This window comes from Pan paniscus, chromosome 16 (assembly GCF_029289425.2).
Source record: "Pan paniscus chromosome 16, NHGRI_mPanPan1-v2.0_pri, whole genome shotgun sequence".
Classification (NCBI taxonomy): Eukaryota; Metazoa; Chordata; class Mammalia; order Primates; family Hominidae; genus Pan; species Pan paniscus.
This window is the reverse complement of record NC_073265.2, coordinates 41,384,231-41,402,244: the sequence shown is the minus strand read 5'-3', so window position 1 is coordinate 41,402,244 and position 18,014 is coordinate 41,384,231. Positions and strand designations below refer to the sequence as shown.

Here is an 18,014-nt window from a genome sequence, read left to right as displayed (position 1 = left end):
TAATTTTTTCAAAAAACCAGTTCCTGGATTCATTGATTTTTTTGAAGGGTTTTTCATGTCTCTATCTCCTTTAGTTCCACTCTGATCTTGGTTATTTCTTGTCTTCTGCTAGCTTTGGGGTTTTTTGCTCTTGGTTCTCTAATTCTTTTAGCTGTGATGTTAGGTTGTTGATTTGAGATCTTTCTAGCTTTCTAATATAGACATTTAGTGCTAAAATTTCCCTCTTAACACTGCTTTAGCTGTGTCCTAGAGATTCTGGTACGTTGTCTCTTAGTTCTCATTAGTTTCAAAGAACTTCTTGATTTCTGCCATAATTTCATTATTTACCTAGGAGTCATTCAGGAACAGGTTGTTCAATTTCCACGTAGTTGTGTGGTTTTGAGTGAGTTTCTTAATCTTGAGTTCTAATTTGATTTCGCTGTGGTCTGAGAGACTGTTATGATTTCAGTTCTTTTGCATTTACTAAGGAGAGTTTTACTTCCAATTATGTGATCAATTTTAGAGTAAGTGGCATGTGGTGATGAGAAGAATGTATATTCTGTTGTTTTTGGATGGAGAATTCTGTAGATATCTGTCAGGTCCACTTCATCCAGAGCTGAGTTCAGGTTCTGAATATCCTTGTTAATTTTCTCTCTCAATGATCTGTCTAATGTTGCCAGTGGGGTGTTAAAGTCTCCCACTATTATTGTGTGGGAGTGTAAGTCTCTTTGTAGATCTGTAAGAACTTGCTTTATGAATCTGGGTGTCCCTGTATTGGGTGCATATATATTTAGAATAGTTAGCTCTTCTTGTTGAACACTTTACCATTATGTAATGCCCTTCTCTGTCTTTTTTTATCTTTGTTGGTTTAAAGTCTGTTTTGTTGGAAACTAGGATTGCAATGCCTGCTTTTTTCTGTTTTCCATTTGCTTGGTAAATTTTCCTCCATCCCTTTATTTTTAGCCTATGTGTGTCTTTGCATGTGAGATGGGGCTCTTGAATATAGCATACCAATGAGTCTTGACTCTATCCAGCTTGCCATTCTGTGTCTTTTAATTGGAGCATTTAGCCCATTTACATTTAAGGTTAATATTATTATGTGTGAATTTGATCCTGTCATCATGATGCTAGCTAGTTATTTTGCAGACTTGTTTGTGTAGGTGCTTCACAGTGTACTTGTACTTCAGGGTTTTTTTGTAGTAGCTGGTAACAGTTTTTCCTTTCTATATTTGGTGCTTCCTTCAGGAGCTTTTACAGGGCAGGCCTGGTGGTGATAAATTTCCTCAGCATTTGCTTGTCTGAAAAAGATCTTATTTCTTCTTTGCTTATGAAGCTTAGCTTGGCCGCATATAAAATTCTGGGTTGGAAATTCTTTTCTTTAAGAATGTTGAATATTGGCCCCACTCTCTTCGGGCTTGTAAGGTTTCCACTGAGAGGTCTGCTGTTAGTCTGGCGGGCTTCCCTTTGCTTTTCTCTCTGGCTGCCCTTAACATTTTTTCTTTCATTTCAGTCTTGGAGAATCTGATGATTATGTGTCTTGGGGTTGATCTTTTCAGGGAGTATCTTACTGGCATTCTCTGGATTTCCTGAATTTGAACATTGCCCTGTCTTCTTAGGTTAGGGAAGTTATCCTGGATGATATCCAGAAGTATGTTTTTTAGCTTGTTCCATTCTCCCCATATCTTTCAGGTACCCTAATCAGTTGTAGGTTCAGTCTTTTTACATAATCCCATATTTACTGGAGGTTTTGTTCATTCCTTTTCATTGTTTTTTTCTCTATTCTTGTCTGCTTGCCTTATTTTAGAAAGATAGTCTTCCAGCTCTGAGATTGTTTCCTATGCTTGGTCTGTTCAGCTGTTGTTACTTGTGATTGCATCCTGACATTCTTGTGTTGTATCTTTCAGCTCCATCAGGTCATTTATGTTCCTCTCTAAACTGGCTATTTTGGTTATCAGCTCCTGTAATGTTTTATCATGATTCTTAGCTTCTTTGCATTGGGTTAGAACATGCTCCTTTAGCTCAGTGAAGTTCATTATTACCCACCTTCTGAAGCCTACTTCTGTCAGTTCCTCTATCTCAGCCTCAACCCAGTTCTGTGCCTTTGCTATAGAGATGCTGTGATCACGTGGAGAAGAGGCACTCTGGCTTTTTGAGTTCTCAGCGTTTTTGCGTTGATTCTTTCTCATCTTTGTGGGCTTATCTATCTTAAGTCTTTGAGGTTGCTGACCTATGAATGGGGTTTTTGTGGAGTCTTTTTGATGATGATGTTGCTTTCTTTCTTTTTATTTTATTTTTATTTATTTATTTATTTATTTTGAGATGGAGTCTGGCTCTGTCGCCCAGGCTGGAGTGCAGTGTCGTGCTCTCGGCTCACTGCAAGCTCCGCCTCCCAGGTTGACGCCGTTCTCCTGCCTCAGTCTCCTGAGTAGCTGGGACTACAGGTGCGTCCGCCACCACGCACAGCTAATTTTTTTTATTTTTATGTTTTCAGTAGAGACGGGGTTTCACCGTGTTAGCCAGGAATGTCTCGATCTCCTGACTTCGTGATCCGCCCACCTCGGCCTCCCAAAGTGCTGGGATTACAGGCTTGAGCCACCGCGCCCAGCTTTTTTTTTTTTTTTTTTTTTTTAAGACAGAGTCTTGCTGTTGTCTCCCAGCCTGGAGTGCAATGGCACCATCTCGGCTCACTGCAACCTCTGCCTCCCAGGTTCAAGCGATTCTCCTGCCTCAGCCTCCCGAGTAGCTGGGATTACAGGCGCCCGCCATCACGCCCAGCTAATTTTTATATTTTTAGTATTTTATATATTTGTATTTCACTATGTTGGTCAGGCTGGTCTTGAACTCCTGACCTCGTGATCCTCTTGCCTCGGCCTCCCAAAGTGGTGGAATTACAGGTGTGAGCCACCGTGCCCGGCTGTTTTTCTTTTAACAGTCAGGCCTCTCCTCCACAGGGCTGCTGCGGTTTGCTGGGGGTCCACTCCAGACCCTTATTGCCTGGGTCCCTCCTGCACCTGGAGGTATCACCAGTGAAGCCTGCAAAACAGCAAAGATGGCAGCCAGCTCCTTCCTCTGGAGACTCCATCCCAGAGGGGCACCAACCTGATGCCAGCTGGAACGCTCCTGGAGGAGGCATTTGTAGACCCCTGTTGGGAGGTCTCACCCAGTCAAGAGGAATGGGATCAGGGACCCGCTTAAAGAAGCAGTCTGGCTGCCCCCTGGTGGAGCAGATACGCTGTGCTGGGGGAAACCTCCCTCATCCAGACCACCCAGACTCTCCAGAGCACCCAGGTCCCCCTTAAAGTAGCAGTCTGGCCATGATCTGCCACAGCAGCTGTGCTGCGCTGTGGGGAATTCCTCCCAGTTTGGACCACCCTGGCTCCCAGGAGCTGGCAGGCCGGGATGGCCTACTTGAGCTGCAGAGATGGTGTCTGTCCCTCCTACACGTCCACCCAGCTCGGTCGTCTCAGGCCGTCTCCAATGTCTACCACTGGCTGGCTGGAATTACAAGACAGTGAGTCTTAGCTTGTGAGGTGCTGTGGGAGTGGGACCCGCTGAACGACGGTACTTGGCTCCCTGGCATCACCCCACCTTCCTAGGGGAATAGATGGATCTCCTTCCTCACAGGACTTTCTTGGGCCGCAGTTTGTGAAAACTCCTGGGTCTCCGTGTGTGGCCACGCTGCCACCGAGAGTCCGCACAGCTCTGTGCTTTGGACCCAAGGCCCTCGGCGTCTTGGGCTCACGAGGTGATCTCCCGATCCACAGGTTGCAAAGATCTGTGGGAAAAGCGTGGTTTCCCGGGCGTGGTCTCACAATAACTCACCGCCTCCCTTGGCCGGTGGTCGGGGCTCCCCTGGCTCAGTGTTGCCCCCCGGGTGGGCCATCTCCCCACCCTGCTTTTCCTCGCTCTCTGTGAGTCACCCCGACTAGCTAGTCAGTCCCAATGCAAGAATCTGAATACCTCAGTTGAAGGTGTAGAATTCACTCGCCATTCCATTCTCCACGAGCGCTGCGGATTGCAGCTGCTTCTAACCAGCCATCTTGGCCCGCCTTGTGTGGTTTTTTTTTTGGTTTTGTTTTCTAAGGCTAGTCAAGTGAAGCAGTGGGAGTGGAGAAGGAACAAAGAAATCTGTAACTGGTTGTAATCAATTAGTAGTAAACACCATTGCACTCCGATCAGCCTGTTTGAGGGTTTTGTATCCATCCTATCCCATTCTACTTTGGCACAGAATCAGACTACATGAGTTTTTTTAATTAGCATTAAATTTTTTTTCTCCTTGATTCCTTTAATCTACCAAAAGGTGGCCATGAAAAGACTGTATATATTAGTACAAATTTGAAAGTGATTCCAGATCATTTTTTAAATAGTTTTGTTTTCCTATTTAAGACATCTCACTTGTCTTCTTTGCAATCGGTTTCAGAGTATTTATTTTCATGGACATTTTAGAGCTTGTTCATGCTTTGCTTCCTTTTTTTTCATTGCCTGATGATGTAATGAGAAGGACCCTGTTGTGAATTTTCACTTTATAAATTTACATGGTTTGAATTCTTGTGTATTGAGCTGCACACCATATCTTTTGCTTTCAGTTCATGTATGCACAGATTATAAAATAAATAACAAAAGTATTCCCTGAAAGTTGAGAGTAAGCCACATCGTGATGAAAAGTTAAGTTTTTGCCAGAATTATATTTCCAAGGCCCTGTGAGATACTGTCTAATACCCTCATTTTACAGAGCAGGGTGCAGGCTCAGAGGAGACATGTGTTCACCTTTAATTTGTTAACTGTGCTCTTCCCTCAGGCCCCATTTTCCTTTTCTGAGAAGCAAGGGGGCTTGATGTAGCTCACTGGCCTTCACGCTTGCTGTTTGGACTCCAGGGGTAGACGTGATATTTGGAACTTAGGGGTAGACGTGCCTTCGCGTCTGGCCGTCACCCTCCCTCCACTGTTCACCAGCTCAGCTCTGCCTTCATCTGTTTTCCGTATTGGACTTCTGGTAAGATTTTGTCCATGAGCCAAAGCAGAGGCAGTTGGGGGAGACTTCTACAGGTAAAATGGGAGCTTGAAGACTACCGGTCCACATGGTTATCCAACTCTAAGTGCCATCCAGTTGGGACCCGTCCATCATGTTCAGCCTGGCATGCAGCACAGGGCCAGCCTTCGAAAGGTGCTCAGTCCTTGCTTGTTGAGTCATTCAGGTCTCTTCTGGCTCTAACTTTCCATGATTCTTCCAGCCAAGTGGCTGCCAAGCCAAGACCCAGGCAGGTTTCTTCACTCCTGATCTAGGCTCTCTAGCTCTGTGACCCATTGATCTGGCTACCTCAAAGAGGTATGGCTGGGCACGGTGGCTCACACCTGTAATCCCAGCCCTTTGGGAGGCTGAGGTGGGTGGACCACTAGAGGCCAGGACTTCGAGACCAACCTGGGCAACATGGTGGAACCCCATCTCTACTAAAAAAAATACAAAAATTAGCCGGGCGTGGTAGCGTGTGCCTGTAGTCCCAGCTGCTTGAGAGGCTGAGGCATGAGAATTGCTTGAACCTGGGAGGTGGAGGTTGCAGTGAGCCAAGATCACGCCACTGCACTCCAGCCTGGGCAACAGAGCGAGACTCTGTCTCAAAAAAAGAAAGAGGCATGGAGGATCCAAAGTTAGGATGTCTCCTGGACTAAGAAGCCATTGTCAATGCCTCACCTACTCCTTGATTTTCTAAATAATGATAGCTACCCGCCCACAGATTCTCCCGTTATTGAAGGTATGTAAATGTTCTTAGGGATCCAAGTATGTGTGCATGAGGTCCTTAGCCTCTCTGAGCTCCAGGCTCCTCATCTGTAGAAATGGAGATAAAGCCTTTGTCCTCAGGCTGTTGTGTAAAGCACTCAGCCCAGTGCCCGTCACCCAGGAGATCTCACACAATCAATGGTGGATATTGGTAACATACACCAAAAGCCTTAAAAAATATGCTTTCCCTTTGACTCAGTAATTCCACGAATTGGAATTTATCTAAGGAGATAATACAGTACAAGGGTATCATGGTAGCCCTGGGACAAAGTAAGTGTCCACCAGTAGGAGATTCAGAGAGATTATAGTATGTGTATACAGTGGAATGTTATGGAGTCATTAAAAATGATAGGCTGGGTGTGGCAGCTCACACCTGCAATCCCATGCCTGTAGTCCCCCAAATTTTATGTGGCATGTTGTCTGCTTATACACATATATATGTGTGTGCACATATGTGGAGGAAAGGCTGGAAGGGTACACACCAAATGAAAGAATGGTCAGGCTAAGCAGAATTATAAGTGACCATATATTTTTATTTTATGATTATTTTCAATGAATATACATTTACTTCTGTAATTCTATAAAAGGCAATCAAGACAAAACCATCTCTCCATTCACAACCCCTCTTTTCATTCACCCCTTCTCTGCTATTCTAAACATGATCTCTAGTTTTCATGGCTCCTCCATTTCAAAAGCCCCGTTGCTCTCCGGGTCATATTGTTTCCAGTCTTCTAGTTCGCAGCTCCTAGTACACCAACTCTAGATTTGCCACTCCTGGCCTGCCAGCTGCCTGTTAGGCACTTTAATTTGCCTTCTCAGTTGAACCTCAGAACACTCCCATGGATTGGGTCATTGTCTGCCATTTTCCTAAAAAACAGCAACTAAAGTAGACATTAAGAAGCTAATTTCCCGGCCGGGCGCGGTGGCTCATGCCTGTAATCCCAACACTTTGGGAGGCAGAGGCGGGTGGATCTCCTGAGGTCAGGAGTTCGAGACCGGCCTGGCCAACATGGTGAAACCCCATCTCTACTAAAAATACAAAAATTAGCCAGGTGTGATGGCATGGGCCTGGAATCCCAGCTACTCAGGAGGCTGAGACAGGAGAATCGCTTGAACCCAGGAGGCAGAGGTTACAGTGAGCCAAGATCACACCATTGCACTCCAGCGTGGGCAACAGAGTGAGACTCCATCTCAAAAAAAAAAAAAAAAAGAAGCTAATTTCCCACCTACCCTTTTCCACCCCAACTCCTATGCATCCTTCAAACCAGGCTTCAGTGACATCACCTCTAATGACCATGCCTGCCAGCGGAGTCAACCCTGTTCCCCTCTGGCTCCCTGACCCTGGGTGACAGCCTCTGTCAGCCACCATCGCACTGCACTGTAGTTGTTACCTGGGTGCTGACCTGTCTGCCCCCTCCAGACTGTGAGCTCAGTAAGAGCAGAGACTGTCTTACTCTTTTCTGTACCCAAGCATCTGGCACAGCTCTTGGCACATAGTAGAGATTCTGGAACCATCATTCAAGCAGCAAACATTCACTGGCCTACACTTCCTCTTGAGTTCCAGCCATGAATTTGATTCTGATTCCTTGGTCTGGACTGGCATCCAGAATATTCAGCATCTCAAGCTTCAGAGGACCCAGCTGAGCAGGGAGGCCACAGAGGCAAGCGTCCTCTCCCTGGACATGGGAAGGAGAACATCCAGGGACAGGGAGCAGTTTCTAGGCTGTTCCAGTCTGACCTTGGAGGGACCACAAAGAAGCGTGGTGCAGCAGATGGTGTGTCCGCTGGAGAGGGGGCTGCCAAAGAAAAGCAGTCTCTTCCCAGGTTTCCCTCCTCCAGTGTTGTCTCCATCGACGCTGTCCTCCAACGCTGCAGCCACAGATAGTCATGAGAAGGCAGATCCGACCATGCCACTCTTCTGATGACAGCAGGCTGCTGTCACGGTGGGATAAATGAGCTCTGTCATGGGTGTACAGCGCCATTACTTGCCTGAACCTACCCCTTACTCTGCAATCAGGTTGTTTATTCCACCCCTAAAAAATATTGATCTAAAAATTTTATGTCAGTATCATTGTTGGGCCTTTGCTTTTGCCATTTCCTCAGCTTAGCGTACCCACCTAGGACCTCCTCTCATCTGACTCACCTTTTTATCCTTTCATCTGAGCTCAGATACCACGCCAAAAGACCCAGTGCAGTGCCCCATCCTCTGGGACAGAAGCTTCTTGTGTCCACACATCTAGCTTAGCAAGTCCCACGTTGTATGGAAATCATCATTATGGCTCCATCTCTTCCCTTGACTCTGAACTACAGTGAGGTCAGGGACTGACTCTCATATACCTGGGTGGTCCCAGAGGCTGGCACAGACTGAACTGGAATGAACTAGGAAAGAGTTTGAGCTGTATCTAAATGGTGTAAGTGTTTGCGCATGGTAAAGACCAAATCCAAGTTGCTCAGGGAACAGGATAGGGCCAGGAGGGGGGAAATAAAAAAAGGAACTTTAAAAAAAAAAAAGGTTGGTGAGCTCCTTGGATCAGAAAATAGGTCTGAAAGCATGTGTGTGCCTCCCACTCCCAGTGCTAGTGAGCGTGCCCTGTTAAATTGGTGAGTTGCTTGACAGCTGAAGTAGGGATGATAGATTAGGGATAGGGAGAGGTACAGAAAAAGAAGGCAAAGAGGCATTGTTTTGTTCGCCCACCAAAAACTGCTGCTTAGGATTGCTACCGTTGATTGAAGTTTAATAAATACTAAGCATTTCATTTATTCCTTCAGTAAATATTACTGGGTACTCACTGTATGCCATGCTGGAGAATGTCATAGCCAACCCTTATGAAGTGTTCCCTTTATGCCAGGCTTGAATAGTTGTCCCCACAACCCCACAGGGGAAGAGAGGTGGCGAGAAAGTACATGATTTGCTCGAGGTTGTGCAGCTGGTGTGCGGCAGAGCCAGGCTTTGACCCAAGCCCCCAAATCCAGAGCCTGGATTTTTAACTGCTTTGCTCCAGTTTTGCCTCTGAAGAAGATCAAACAAGACAGCACTCCTGTCTTCCTAGAGCTAGTGGAATTTCTTAACAGGTTGCCATTATATTCTAGCAAATTCTTATTATAGAAACCAGCTGGTTATATTCAACATTAAAAAAAAAAAATTAAATCCTGGAGGAATGGTCCTCCAGAAGGCAAAGGGGAAACTACATGTGTCCTGAACCAAGTTCGCACAAATAATACCCAGCACATATTCAGCTCATTTCCAGGTCTTTTTTTTAACTTCCTAATATTTAATTTTTAAAATTTGTTTTAATTCAGTGGATGCAAAATTTGGCAGATAGAAACAGGATGGAGTGGGTTGGCAGTGATCTACATGTGGGAAGAAAAAATGTAGTGAGAAAAAATAATTAATAGTTGGGATCTATTCAAATTCACATTATGTAAGGAGGGCCCTATTTTGGTTGGGTGAATCATCTTTTTTATTAAAAGGGAAATTATCAAAAAGCTATGGCTATCCTAATGCTGAATTGGGGGAAGCAGCAATAATATTGATGTAAAATTTCTAAGTAAAATACTAAATAAAATATGCTCACAACTCTGGGCCGATAGAGCCTTATATAAAAGGCCTATATGGCTGGGCACGGTGGCTCACTCCTGTAATCCCAGCACTTTGGGAGGTGGAGGTGGGTTGATCACGAGGTCAGATGATCGAGACCATCCTGGTCAACATGGTGAAAGCTGTCTCTACTAAAAATACAAAAATTAGCTGGGCGTGGTTGTACATGCCTGTAATCCCAACTACTCTGGAGGCTGAGGCAGGAGAATCACTTGAACCCGGGAGGTAGAGGTTGCAGTGAGCCAAGATGGCACCACTGCACTCCAGCCTGGGTGACAGAGCGAGACTCTGACTCAAAAAAAAAAAAAAAAAAAGGCCTATAAGAATCAGGCTGGGTGCCGTGGCTCACGCCTGTAATCCCAGCACTTTGGGAGGCCGAGGTGGGCGGATCACAAGGTCAGGAGATTGAGACCATCCTGGTCTAACTTGGTGAAACCCCATCTCTACTAAAAATACAAAAAATTAGCCGGGAGTGGTGGCGGGCGCCTGTAGTCCTAGCTACTTGGGAGGCTGAGGCAGGAGAATGGCGTGAACCTGGGAGGTGGAACTTGCAGTGAGCCGAGATTGCGCCACTGCACTCCAGCCTGGGCGACAGAGCGAGACTCCATCTCAAAAAAAAAAAAAAAAAGAATTTGGAAAATTCAATCTATTTTTAAACTTCATTCGATGTATTTTGTAAAGAACGTATCTGTAAAAGACGAATATGCTGTTTGTGGCAGTAAATAATGCAATGTTTTAGCAGAAGCAATGGCATAATAATTGAACATTCATGTAGCACTTTAGAGTTTAGCAAGGTTTTTGTTTTGTTTGTTTGTATTTTTAGACAAGGTCTAGCTCTGTCACCCAGGCTGGAGTGCAGTGGCGCAATCTCAGCTCACTGCGACCTCTGCCCACTGCGACCTTTGCCCCCGGGCTCAAGCATTTCCCCCACCTCGGCCTCCCAAGTAACTGGGACCACAGATATGTGCCACCACATCCAGCCAAGTTTTTGTATTTTTGGTAGAGACGGTTTCACCATGTTGCCCAGGCTGATCTCAGACTCCTGAGCTCAAGCAGTCCACCTACCTTGGCCTCCCAAAGTGCTGGGATTACAGGCGTGAGCCACTGTGCCTGGCCTAGTTTAGCAAGTATTTTTACAGTTTGGGTTTTCACAAAGACTTTTAGCCCATGTGCAACTTTGCTCTTTTATCACAAGGAAATGAGGCAACTAAAAGGAACTTTTAGTTCCGTGGAGAAACAGCTGATTTTAGAGCAAGAACAGGGAAGGAACAATGGAAGCTTAGAATGAGAAGTGCTCAGACTATGAGGGGGCCATGTCAGAAGGTCATGGGAACCTGCTTGACGGGGCTCCCCATCACCTGGGACAATTTGAAGATCAAAGTCAATAGTATTAGTAATGGATTACAACCTCTTGAATAAAGTAAGAACCCATGAGTCTCTACTAATGTAAATGAATGAATAAATAAATAACTGGGAGAGGAGGCAGAGCTCCTCCTTAGAAAGCTGACTAATGAATGCAGAGGGAAGGATGGACTGAGAAAGATCACCACTTGCCAGCCATCATCACAATCAGTCATTCAGGCCAGAATCATTAGTGGAATTCAAATAAGGCCGTTGAGGTTTGAGGGGTAACATGATGTTTACATAGCCTCAGAGTACCTCCCTAACAAGACACTTTTCATTACAAAAGATAAAATGGTAACTCTCCAGTGGAGAGACCTGGCAGGTGCCCCCTTAACCAGATGATCCCCGGTGACCCCACCAGCAGTGGGACTCGTGCCCAGGTGGGATGCAGTGACATTAGCTCAGCACCCCATCTCTGTGTCCCTGCCAAATGTGTTTTACCCAAGCTAATCTCAAGGAAGCATTAAACCACATTACAAGAAGCAGCCAAATAACTGGAGGCTAAACATGCAACTGAATGCAATCTATGACCGTGGATTTTCTTTTGCTGTGAAGGTTATTATTTGGACAATAGGCAGTATCTCAGTAAGTCTGTAGATTAGTGTTGTTTCAGCATTAATTTTCTAGTTTTGATGATTACACTTTGGTTATTTAAGAGAGTTCATTGTTTTTAGGACATACACACCGAAGCATTTTGGGGAGGGAAGGATGGGAGGAAGGATTTCCCAGGAAGGGACGCTGCTGTCATAGGACTCAGACCACAGAGTTGGCCCCTCTCGGCACAGGCTTCCATTTGAAGGGAAATGGGCCACGGCCCCGTCAAGCCTCAGCAGCTCCCTGGGAAGACATGAGGGGCAGCTGCCTTGCCTCTTCCCACCCTGTTCCTCTGTCTGTTTGCGTAGGCTGTTCCCCCCCTGAAAATGCCCTCTTCCCTCCTCACCTACCTGGAGAAAGGCCAGCTGGGAGGTTTCAAGGAAGGAGATGCAGATGGACAGTTCAGAGCCCTGGCTTCTCCTTCTCACATAGCCACCAACAAGAGAGGGAAGTGGAGAGTGGCCATGGGATCCCTGCAGACCTCGGCGTCCTCCCCTGCATGATGAAGGGCCTGGACCAGCTGGTCTTTGTGGCTTTCCAGCCACTTCCTACAAACTTGTCCCTCTCAGACTCATCAGTCTCAGCTTCTCTACAAGCCCCTAGAAAGCCTGCCCTTGGCCTCAGGAAAGAAGCTGTGGTCCCAGCCCTGAGAGATTGACTTTTGGATCTCCTTTCTGGTGTAGGTGATGCTGTGAGTGGATCATGTATTCAGACTTTTAGGACATTGCATTGATTTCTGTGGACACTGGGTTTTTCAGTAAACTCACAGTTGTGCAGTTTGCAGACAACTTGCTTGGCAGTTTGCTGGTTCATTCTTTCCTGCGCCTGTGTATGAGGTACCTGCCATGTCCAGGCCAGTGCTAGGCACACAGAGGGTCAGCTAGACACGGCAAGCTCTAGAGCTGCAGGGTGTACCTTATAGTCCTGTTGGAACAGTTTTGTAAAGTCAGTTTTCCTTGTGATGAGAGAGTGGTAGGCAGGAGAACTGGAAGCCCCAGCCTGGTTCGCTGTTGATTGTATGAACTTGTCTTAGCCAGATAACCTCTCTGAGTCTCAGTTTCCCCATCTGCTAAATGGGCATAGCAGTCTCACTCTCCTGCCCATCCTGCCCTCCTCTTAGAGCTGTGGCCCTTAAAGGGAATAATTTTATGTAGTGCTTTATGAATATGAGGTGGTCTTGTTAATCCCTCAACATGCATAGATAAAACTGCTTTGAAAAATGTAGGGTCTTAAACACAAAGAGAGAATGGCAGTATTGTCTCTACCCTCTACTGATCTTAAAAGAAGGAGTGCTGCTAGGATGCAATGGTAAGGAATCAGAGAATCGAGCTGTGGCTTGTTATGGAGGAAGCCCATGGGGCTGCCTCCCTCTGTGGAACATATGTCTGTGCTGTGCCAGCCCAAAGCCCAGAACCTGGTCCTTAGCAAGGGGACTGACTATGGCCTTGTCCTTCCAGTGCACCAGGTGGCGGAGCGGGTGGAGGCCCTGGGGCAGTTTGTCATGAAGACCAGAAGGACCCTCAAAGGCCATGGGAACAAAGTCCTGTGCATGGACTGGTGCAAAGATAAGAGGAGGATCGTGAGCTCGTCACAGGTATGTCACACCTGCTGCATAACAGGTGAGCGGGTTTTGGATTTTATAGCTAAGGGGGAGGAGAGCTGTCCCTTTCCAAAAGCCCTTTTCTGATCTTTGTGACTTTGCTCATTCTCCAAAGGATGTGATTTAGCATAAAGAACTCTCTTACATATTATAAAACTTCACTAATTTGGGTAGATTTAAAGTTGGTAATAGTTGAAACAGTGTAGACTATATGTAACCAGTATGATGAACCATTGAAAATAATTTCAAAGTCTTATTTGTAAATGAAACCAGTTTTTAAATAGTTTCTTTTTTTTCCAGATTGAGGGCGTAAGATTCTATCAATGACTTTCTTTCAGTTTAAGGAGCTTAGCAATTCTTATGTCGTAAAGAACAATGTTAAGATACAGATCTTGTAAAATACAATTTTAAAAATCATATCATTTACAGTTTATTTTATATATTATTTACTAGTTATCTATTCCTCCAAAAAATTACCCCCAAATTTAGCAGCTTAATTATCTCACATGGTTTCTGAGAGTCAGGCACCTGGGAGTGGCTCCATTGGGTGGTTCGGGCTCAGGTGGTTTGTGAGGTTTTGTGAAGATGTTGGTCGGGGCTGTGGTTGCGGACAGCTGGACTAAGGTGGAGACTCACTTCCAGGCTGCCCTGTTCACATGGCTCTTGGCTGGAGGCCTCAGTTCCTCACCATTGGACCTGCTCACAACATGGTAGCTGGCCTCTCCCAGAGCGAGTGATCCACAAGAAGGAGCAGAGGCAGGGCCATGCCATATTTCATGACCTGGCCTCAGAGGTGACAGTCCATTGCTCCTGTTGTATTCTGTTGGTCACACAGAACAACCCTGATACAAAGAGGAAAGAGACTATAGAAAAGCGTGACTATCAAGAGGCTGGAATGATTTGGGACTCACTTGGAGTCTGGCTCCCACAGCTTAGTACTTTTGATGTCTATTTTTATGTAACATGTATTGAACATAAAGCTATAAACTGAAGTCACATGACATATTCTATAGGCTGGTTATGGTGGCTCATGCCTATAATCCCAGCACTTTGGGAGGCCAAGGCGGGAGGATCACTTGAATCCAGGAGTTCGAGACCAAATGGTGAGACCTTGTCTTTATAAAAATAGAAATACAGAATCAGCTGGGCATGGTGGTGCGTGCCTGTAGTGCCAGCTACTTGGGAGGCTGAGGTGGGAGTATCGTTTGGGTGTAGGAGGTCAAGGCTGCGTGAGCTGAGATTATGCCATTGCACTCCAGCCTGGGCAACACAGTGAGACCCTGTCTCAAAAAAAAAAAAAAAAAAGAGATATTCAGCCGGGCATGGTGGCTCACGCCTGTAATCCCAGCACTTTGGGAGGCCGAGGTGGATGGATCACCTGAGGTCAGGAGTTCAAGACTAACCTGGCCAACATGGTGAAACCTCGTCTCTACTAAAAAATACAAAAATTAGCTGGGCATGGTGGTGGGAGCCTGTAATCCCAGCTACTCGGAAGGCTGAGGCAGGAGAATCGTTTGAACCTAGGAGGCGGAGGTTGCAGTGAGCTGAGACCATGCCACTGCACTCCAGCCTAGGCAACAGAGCGAGACTGTTTTTTTTTTCTCAAAAAAAAAAAGATATTCTATAAATCATATTTTTATGATCAGCATAGGTTTCTCCCAACCCCTGCCTTGTGCTCAGTTTTTCCAAAAGCAGGTTGGTTTGCTTTTTTTTATAACCCTTGTAAAACTGGATATACTCTAGATAATCCACAAACTGTAACGTCTGTGTCAGTTTTGCGTTTGATAGGACAAATGTTATTACTCTCCTAGATTACCTACAAATCTAGTATGTCACATTGCACTTGCTTTTTTTTTAAGATCAAAATAAATTTATCACTTACGTATTCTACCACATTAAAGAAACAAACAAATAAAAACCTTTTACTCCCACCATCCTGTCACAACCATTATTATTTTTTTCTTTTTCTTTTTTCTTTTCTTGAGATGGGGTCTCACTCTGTTACCCAGGCTGGAGTGCAGCTCACTTCAGCCTTGACCTCCTGGGCTCGAGTGATCCTCCTGCCTCAGCCTCCGAAAGCACTGAGATTATAGATGTGAGCCACCTTGCCCTGCCCATTATTATTATTTTAGAGCACTTCTTTCTAGTCTTTTTCAAGAGCTTATTCTTATAAGGTGCTTATCAGGGTATCCATGTCGCTCTCTAGCCTTTTGACTTCTTAAATCCAGACAAGGTAGGCTTTGTGTTGGGTTTTCTGTCACTCACATACTGCTGTTGGGAGGGAGGACCTTCAGCAGGGCTGGGCACACACTGTCCATCCCTCTTTGCTCCAGAGCAGGAAGAGGTGGATGTGGGTGTGGGGAGGAGGCTGGAAAGCAGGAAGCCTCTGGAACAGACTTGGACTCATCAACAGCCTTCCTGCTTAGATGCAGGAGAGTAGTCACCCCAGCCATGTGGGATTAAGGCTTGGGGATAGAGGCACATTCTCTCTGGGTACGTAGGCCCCTGCACATAAATCTGTGCTCACCGAGGAGACCACACTTAGTTTAATGAGACCCCAGAGCACACAGTGGGTGGCACACAGTGGGTGGCACACACGGGGACTCCAGAGCACACATGGGGGACAGGCAGGCAGTGAGGTGGAAGAAGCCCCTAACGTGGTTGCTGATGTGGGCAATGCAAGGAACCAGTCCCCAGCCATCAGGGGCTCCAGGTGTGGAGGACCCCACGATACAGGCATGTGGCCCCACTCCAGTTTCTGCGCTAAAGGCTTACTGAATCCACCCCACACACTGTGTGTGGCCATTTAGGCAGAATTAGACCGGAAGAACCAATGTGCTTTGGAATCTCAGAAGGCCCCCAAACCACCAAATTTGACCTTGCTTCAGGGTCCATCTGCCATGTGTGGCATTAACACAGAAATCTTCCGTCAGCTCATGCAAAGCAAGCAGCTATGTCACTGCAGATCCGATCTTGCTTCTGCCCTTAAGTGACGTTTTCCATCCATATCTCTGCCACCTCATTCACCAAAGTTTGGCCCCAAATGGCTTGAGTGATTAAAAAATCGAGCCTGCCATAGAGGCTGTAGATTTCCAATCCCTGAGGATCCGATCCTCTTCTACTGTCTGCCCAGCAACCTGCATGCCATGGTCTGGGCAGAGGACTGCTTTGCAGGGACCAGGGCTCACATGGATTTACCTCTAATGGGTTTTCATTACAAATAGATGACGCTGTAGTCACAACCCACACCCATGGGAGGCCACAGCTGGGTTACAGTGAAAGTGGAAGCATTCTCTGTGGCAGGGCCAGCTCTGCATTCACCCTGGCAGGGAGTGCTGTTTGCTTACTGATTGGCTGCCCACAGGGGTTCCCACCATGATGGGTGCATATCGCATGTTGTTCTCAGTGTAGGTGTGAAATGTCAGAGCTGGAGCTGTGACATCTGTGAGCACCTGGAGGAATTAGACTGATCTCAGGCCCATACAGCCCCCTCCGCAGCTGTCCCTGGCAGAGAAATGGATAGAGAATGGGGAGGGGGGTTCCTGGATGGTGCCACAGGGACCATGGACTCCAAAGCAAATGGGGGAAAGGACAAAGCAGTGGAGATGTTGTGGGAGAAAAAGATTTATTATTTACCTGTCAGGTAGCTAAAGGTAATGTCAGCTTTATCTTTCCCCTGTATAATTTGTTGACATTTAGGGTATGGCAGGTGACGATAGTGTACCAACAATTTGTGCACGGTTTGTAAATGGTATGAAAGAAGTGTCTGCGTGTTGTTTCCTGTAGTTGTATCTTTCCAAGGAATGTAAGGTTGAGAACTGATCCTTTGGCTCTGCTGGAACATCCAGCCCCTCCCGCACTCACCCCACTTTTTTTCATGGATAGGTTAGGGGGTCTGGATTATCCAGATCCTCATTCTGGCTTTCTACTTCACACTGCCCTGCTGGACACAGCTTTTATGAGGAATTCTCAGCAGTAATCTGTAAGAACTTGACAACCCCTAAACTGTTTGCTCTTCTCCCTCCAGGATGGGAAGGTGATCGTGTGGGATTCCTTCACCACGAACAAGGTGAGGCATTGTTCCCAGCCACGTTATAGACGCTTCAGAATCCCAGCCTACTTAAAGGTGCTCTGGTCCAGCTGCCCGGCCCTGTCCTGATTTCTCTCCATGTATCCCTGCAAGCAGTTGTCTCTACGGATGGAAACCCCAAGAAGGCCCATCCGTGTTTGAACAGCTCAGCCAGACCATTGCAGCATTTATTCCCCTCTCGCCCCAGGAGGACTATTAGAGCCACCATAGGGGCTGCCAATACCAACATGGGAATGGGCAGAGCATGGAAAACTTGCATCCACATGTGCAACTGCATGTACTATTTGTCTTCTGAGTGATAAGAGGCACCAACATTCTCCATTCTCTCTCCCCTCTCTTTGACCAGACTCCATAGCACTGTGGGAATGAACACATGGAGGGTGGGGAAGATGAGGCTGCTGTGGGACTGGGCAGAGCTACCCTGTGATGCAGTCTGATCCCCTTGCAAATCTGGCTTGGTCATGCACAGCTCAACTTAGATTTAAATTTTAGCTCTTAATGAAAGATAAGACCGAAACCTATGTGCAGGTGTGCTGGAACACCTGCATTGCATTGGCATTTACAATAAAGAGTATTGTGTATTAAATAAGAATTCCTATATTTATTTAGAAAGCCTTCCTTTATGCTATGAAAAACATGAGACCTGTCTCTGTCTCTGTCTCATAGTGAACAGCAGCCATATTCTGCATTGTTGAATGTGTTTAATCAGTGTCATGGGAAGCAGCCGGTACATGACCTGGTCAAGTGAGGGGCCAGAACCATTTTGTAGAGTCGAGTCCCTAATGGTCAGTCCCCCGAGGAATAAAAATGACAACAATTTGCACAGGGCTTTGCTATACAGCGCCTAGCTCCTTGGAAGCCTTCGTCTCTCTCAGCACCTTCTGGACTGTGCAGGGGTGTAGTTGCTTCTGTTTACACCTTATCCTGGCATAGAGCACAGACTGATTTCTGGGGAGCCGAGGGTGCCACTTGT

General features: G+C 46.3%; 1 protein-coding gene across 1 annotated transcript in view; it reads left to right on the top strand.

Annotated features, from left to right (window-relative positions):
- The window catches only part of GNB5 (G protein subunit beta 5), a 61,333-nt gene that overhangs the window by 15,686 nt on the left and 27,633 nt on the right, over nt 1–18,014 (top strand). Inside the window, exons 2-3 of the mRNA XM_003827846.5 lie at nt 12,809–12,945; nt 16,979–17,020. Coding sequence (XP_003827894.2) covers nt 12,809–12,945; nt 16,979–17,020 — 179 coding nt within the window. The remainder of the gene's footprint in view (nt 1–12,808; nt 12,946–16,978; nt 17,021–18,014) is intronic.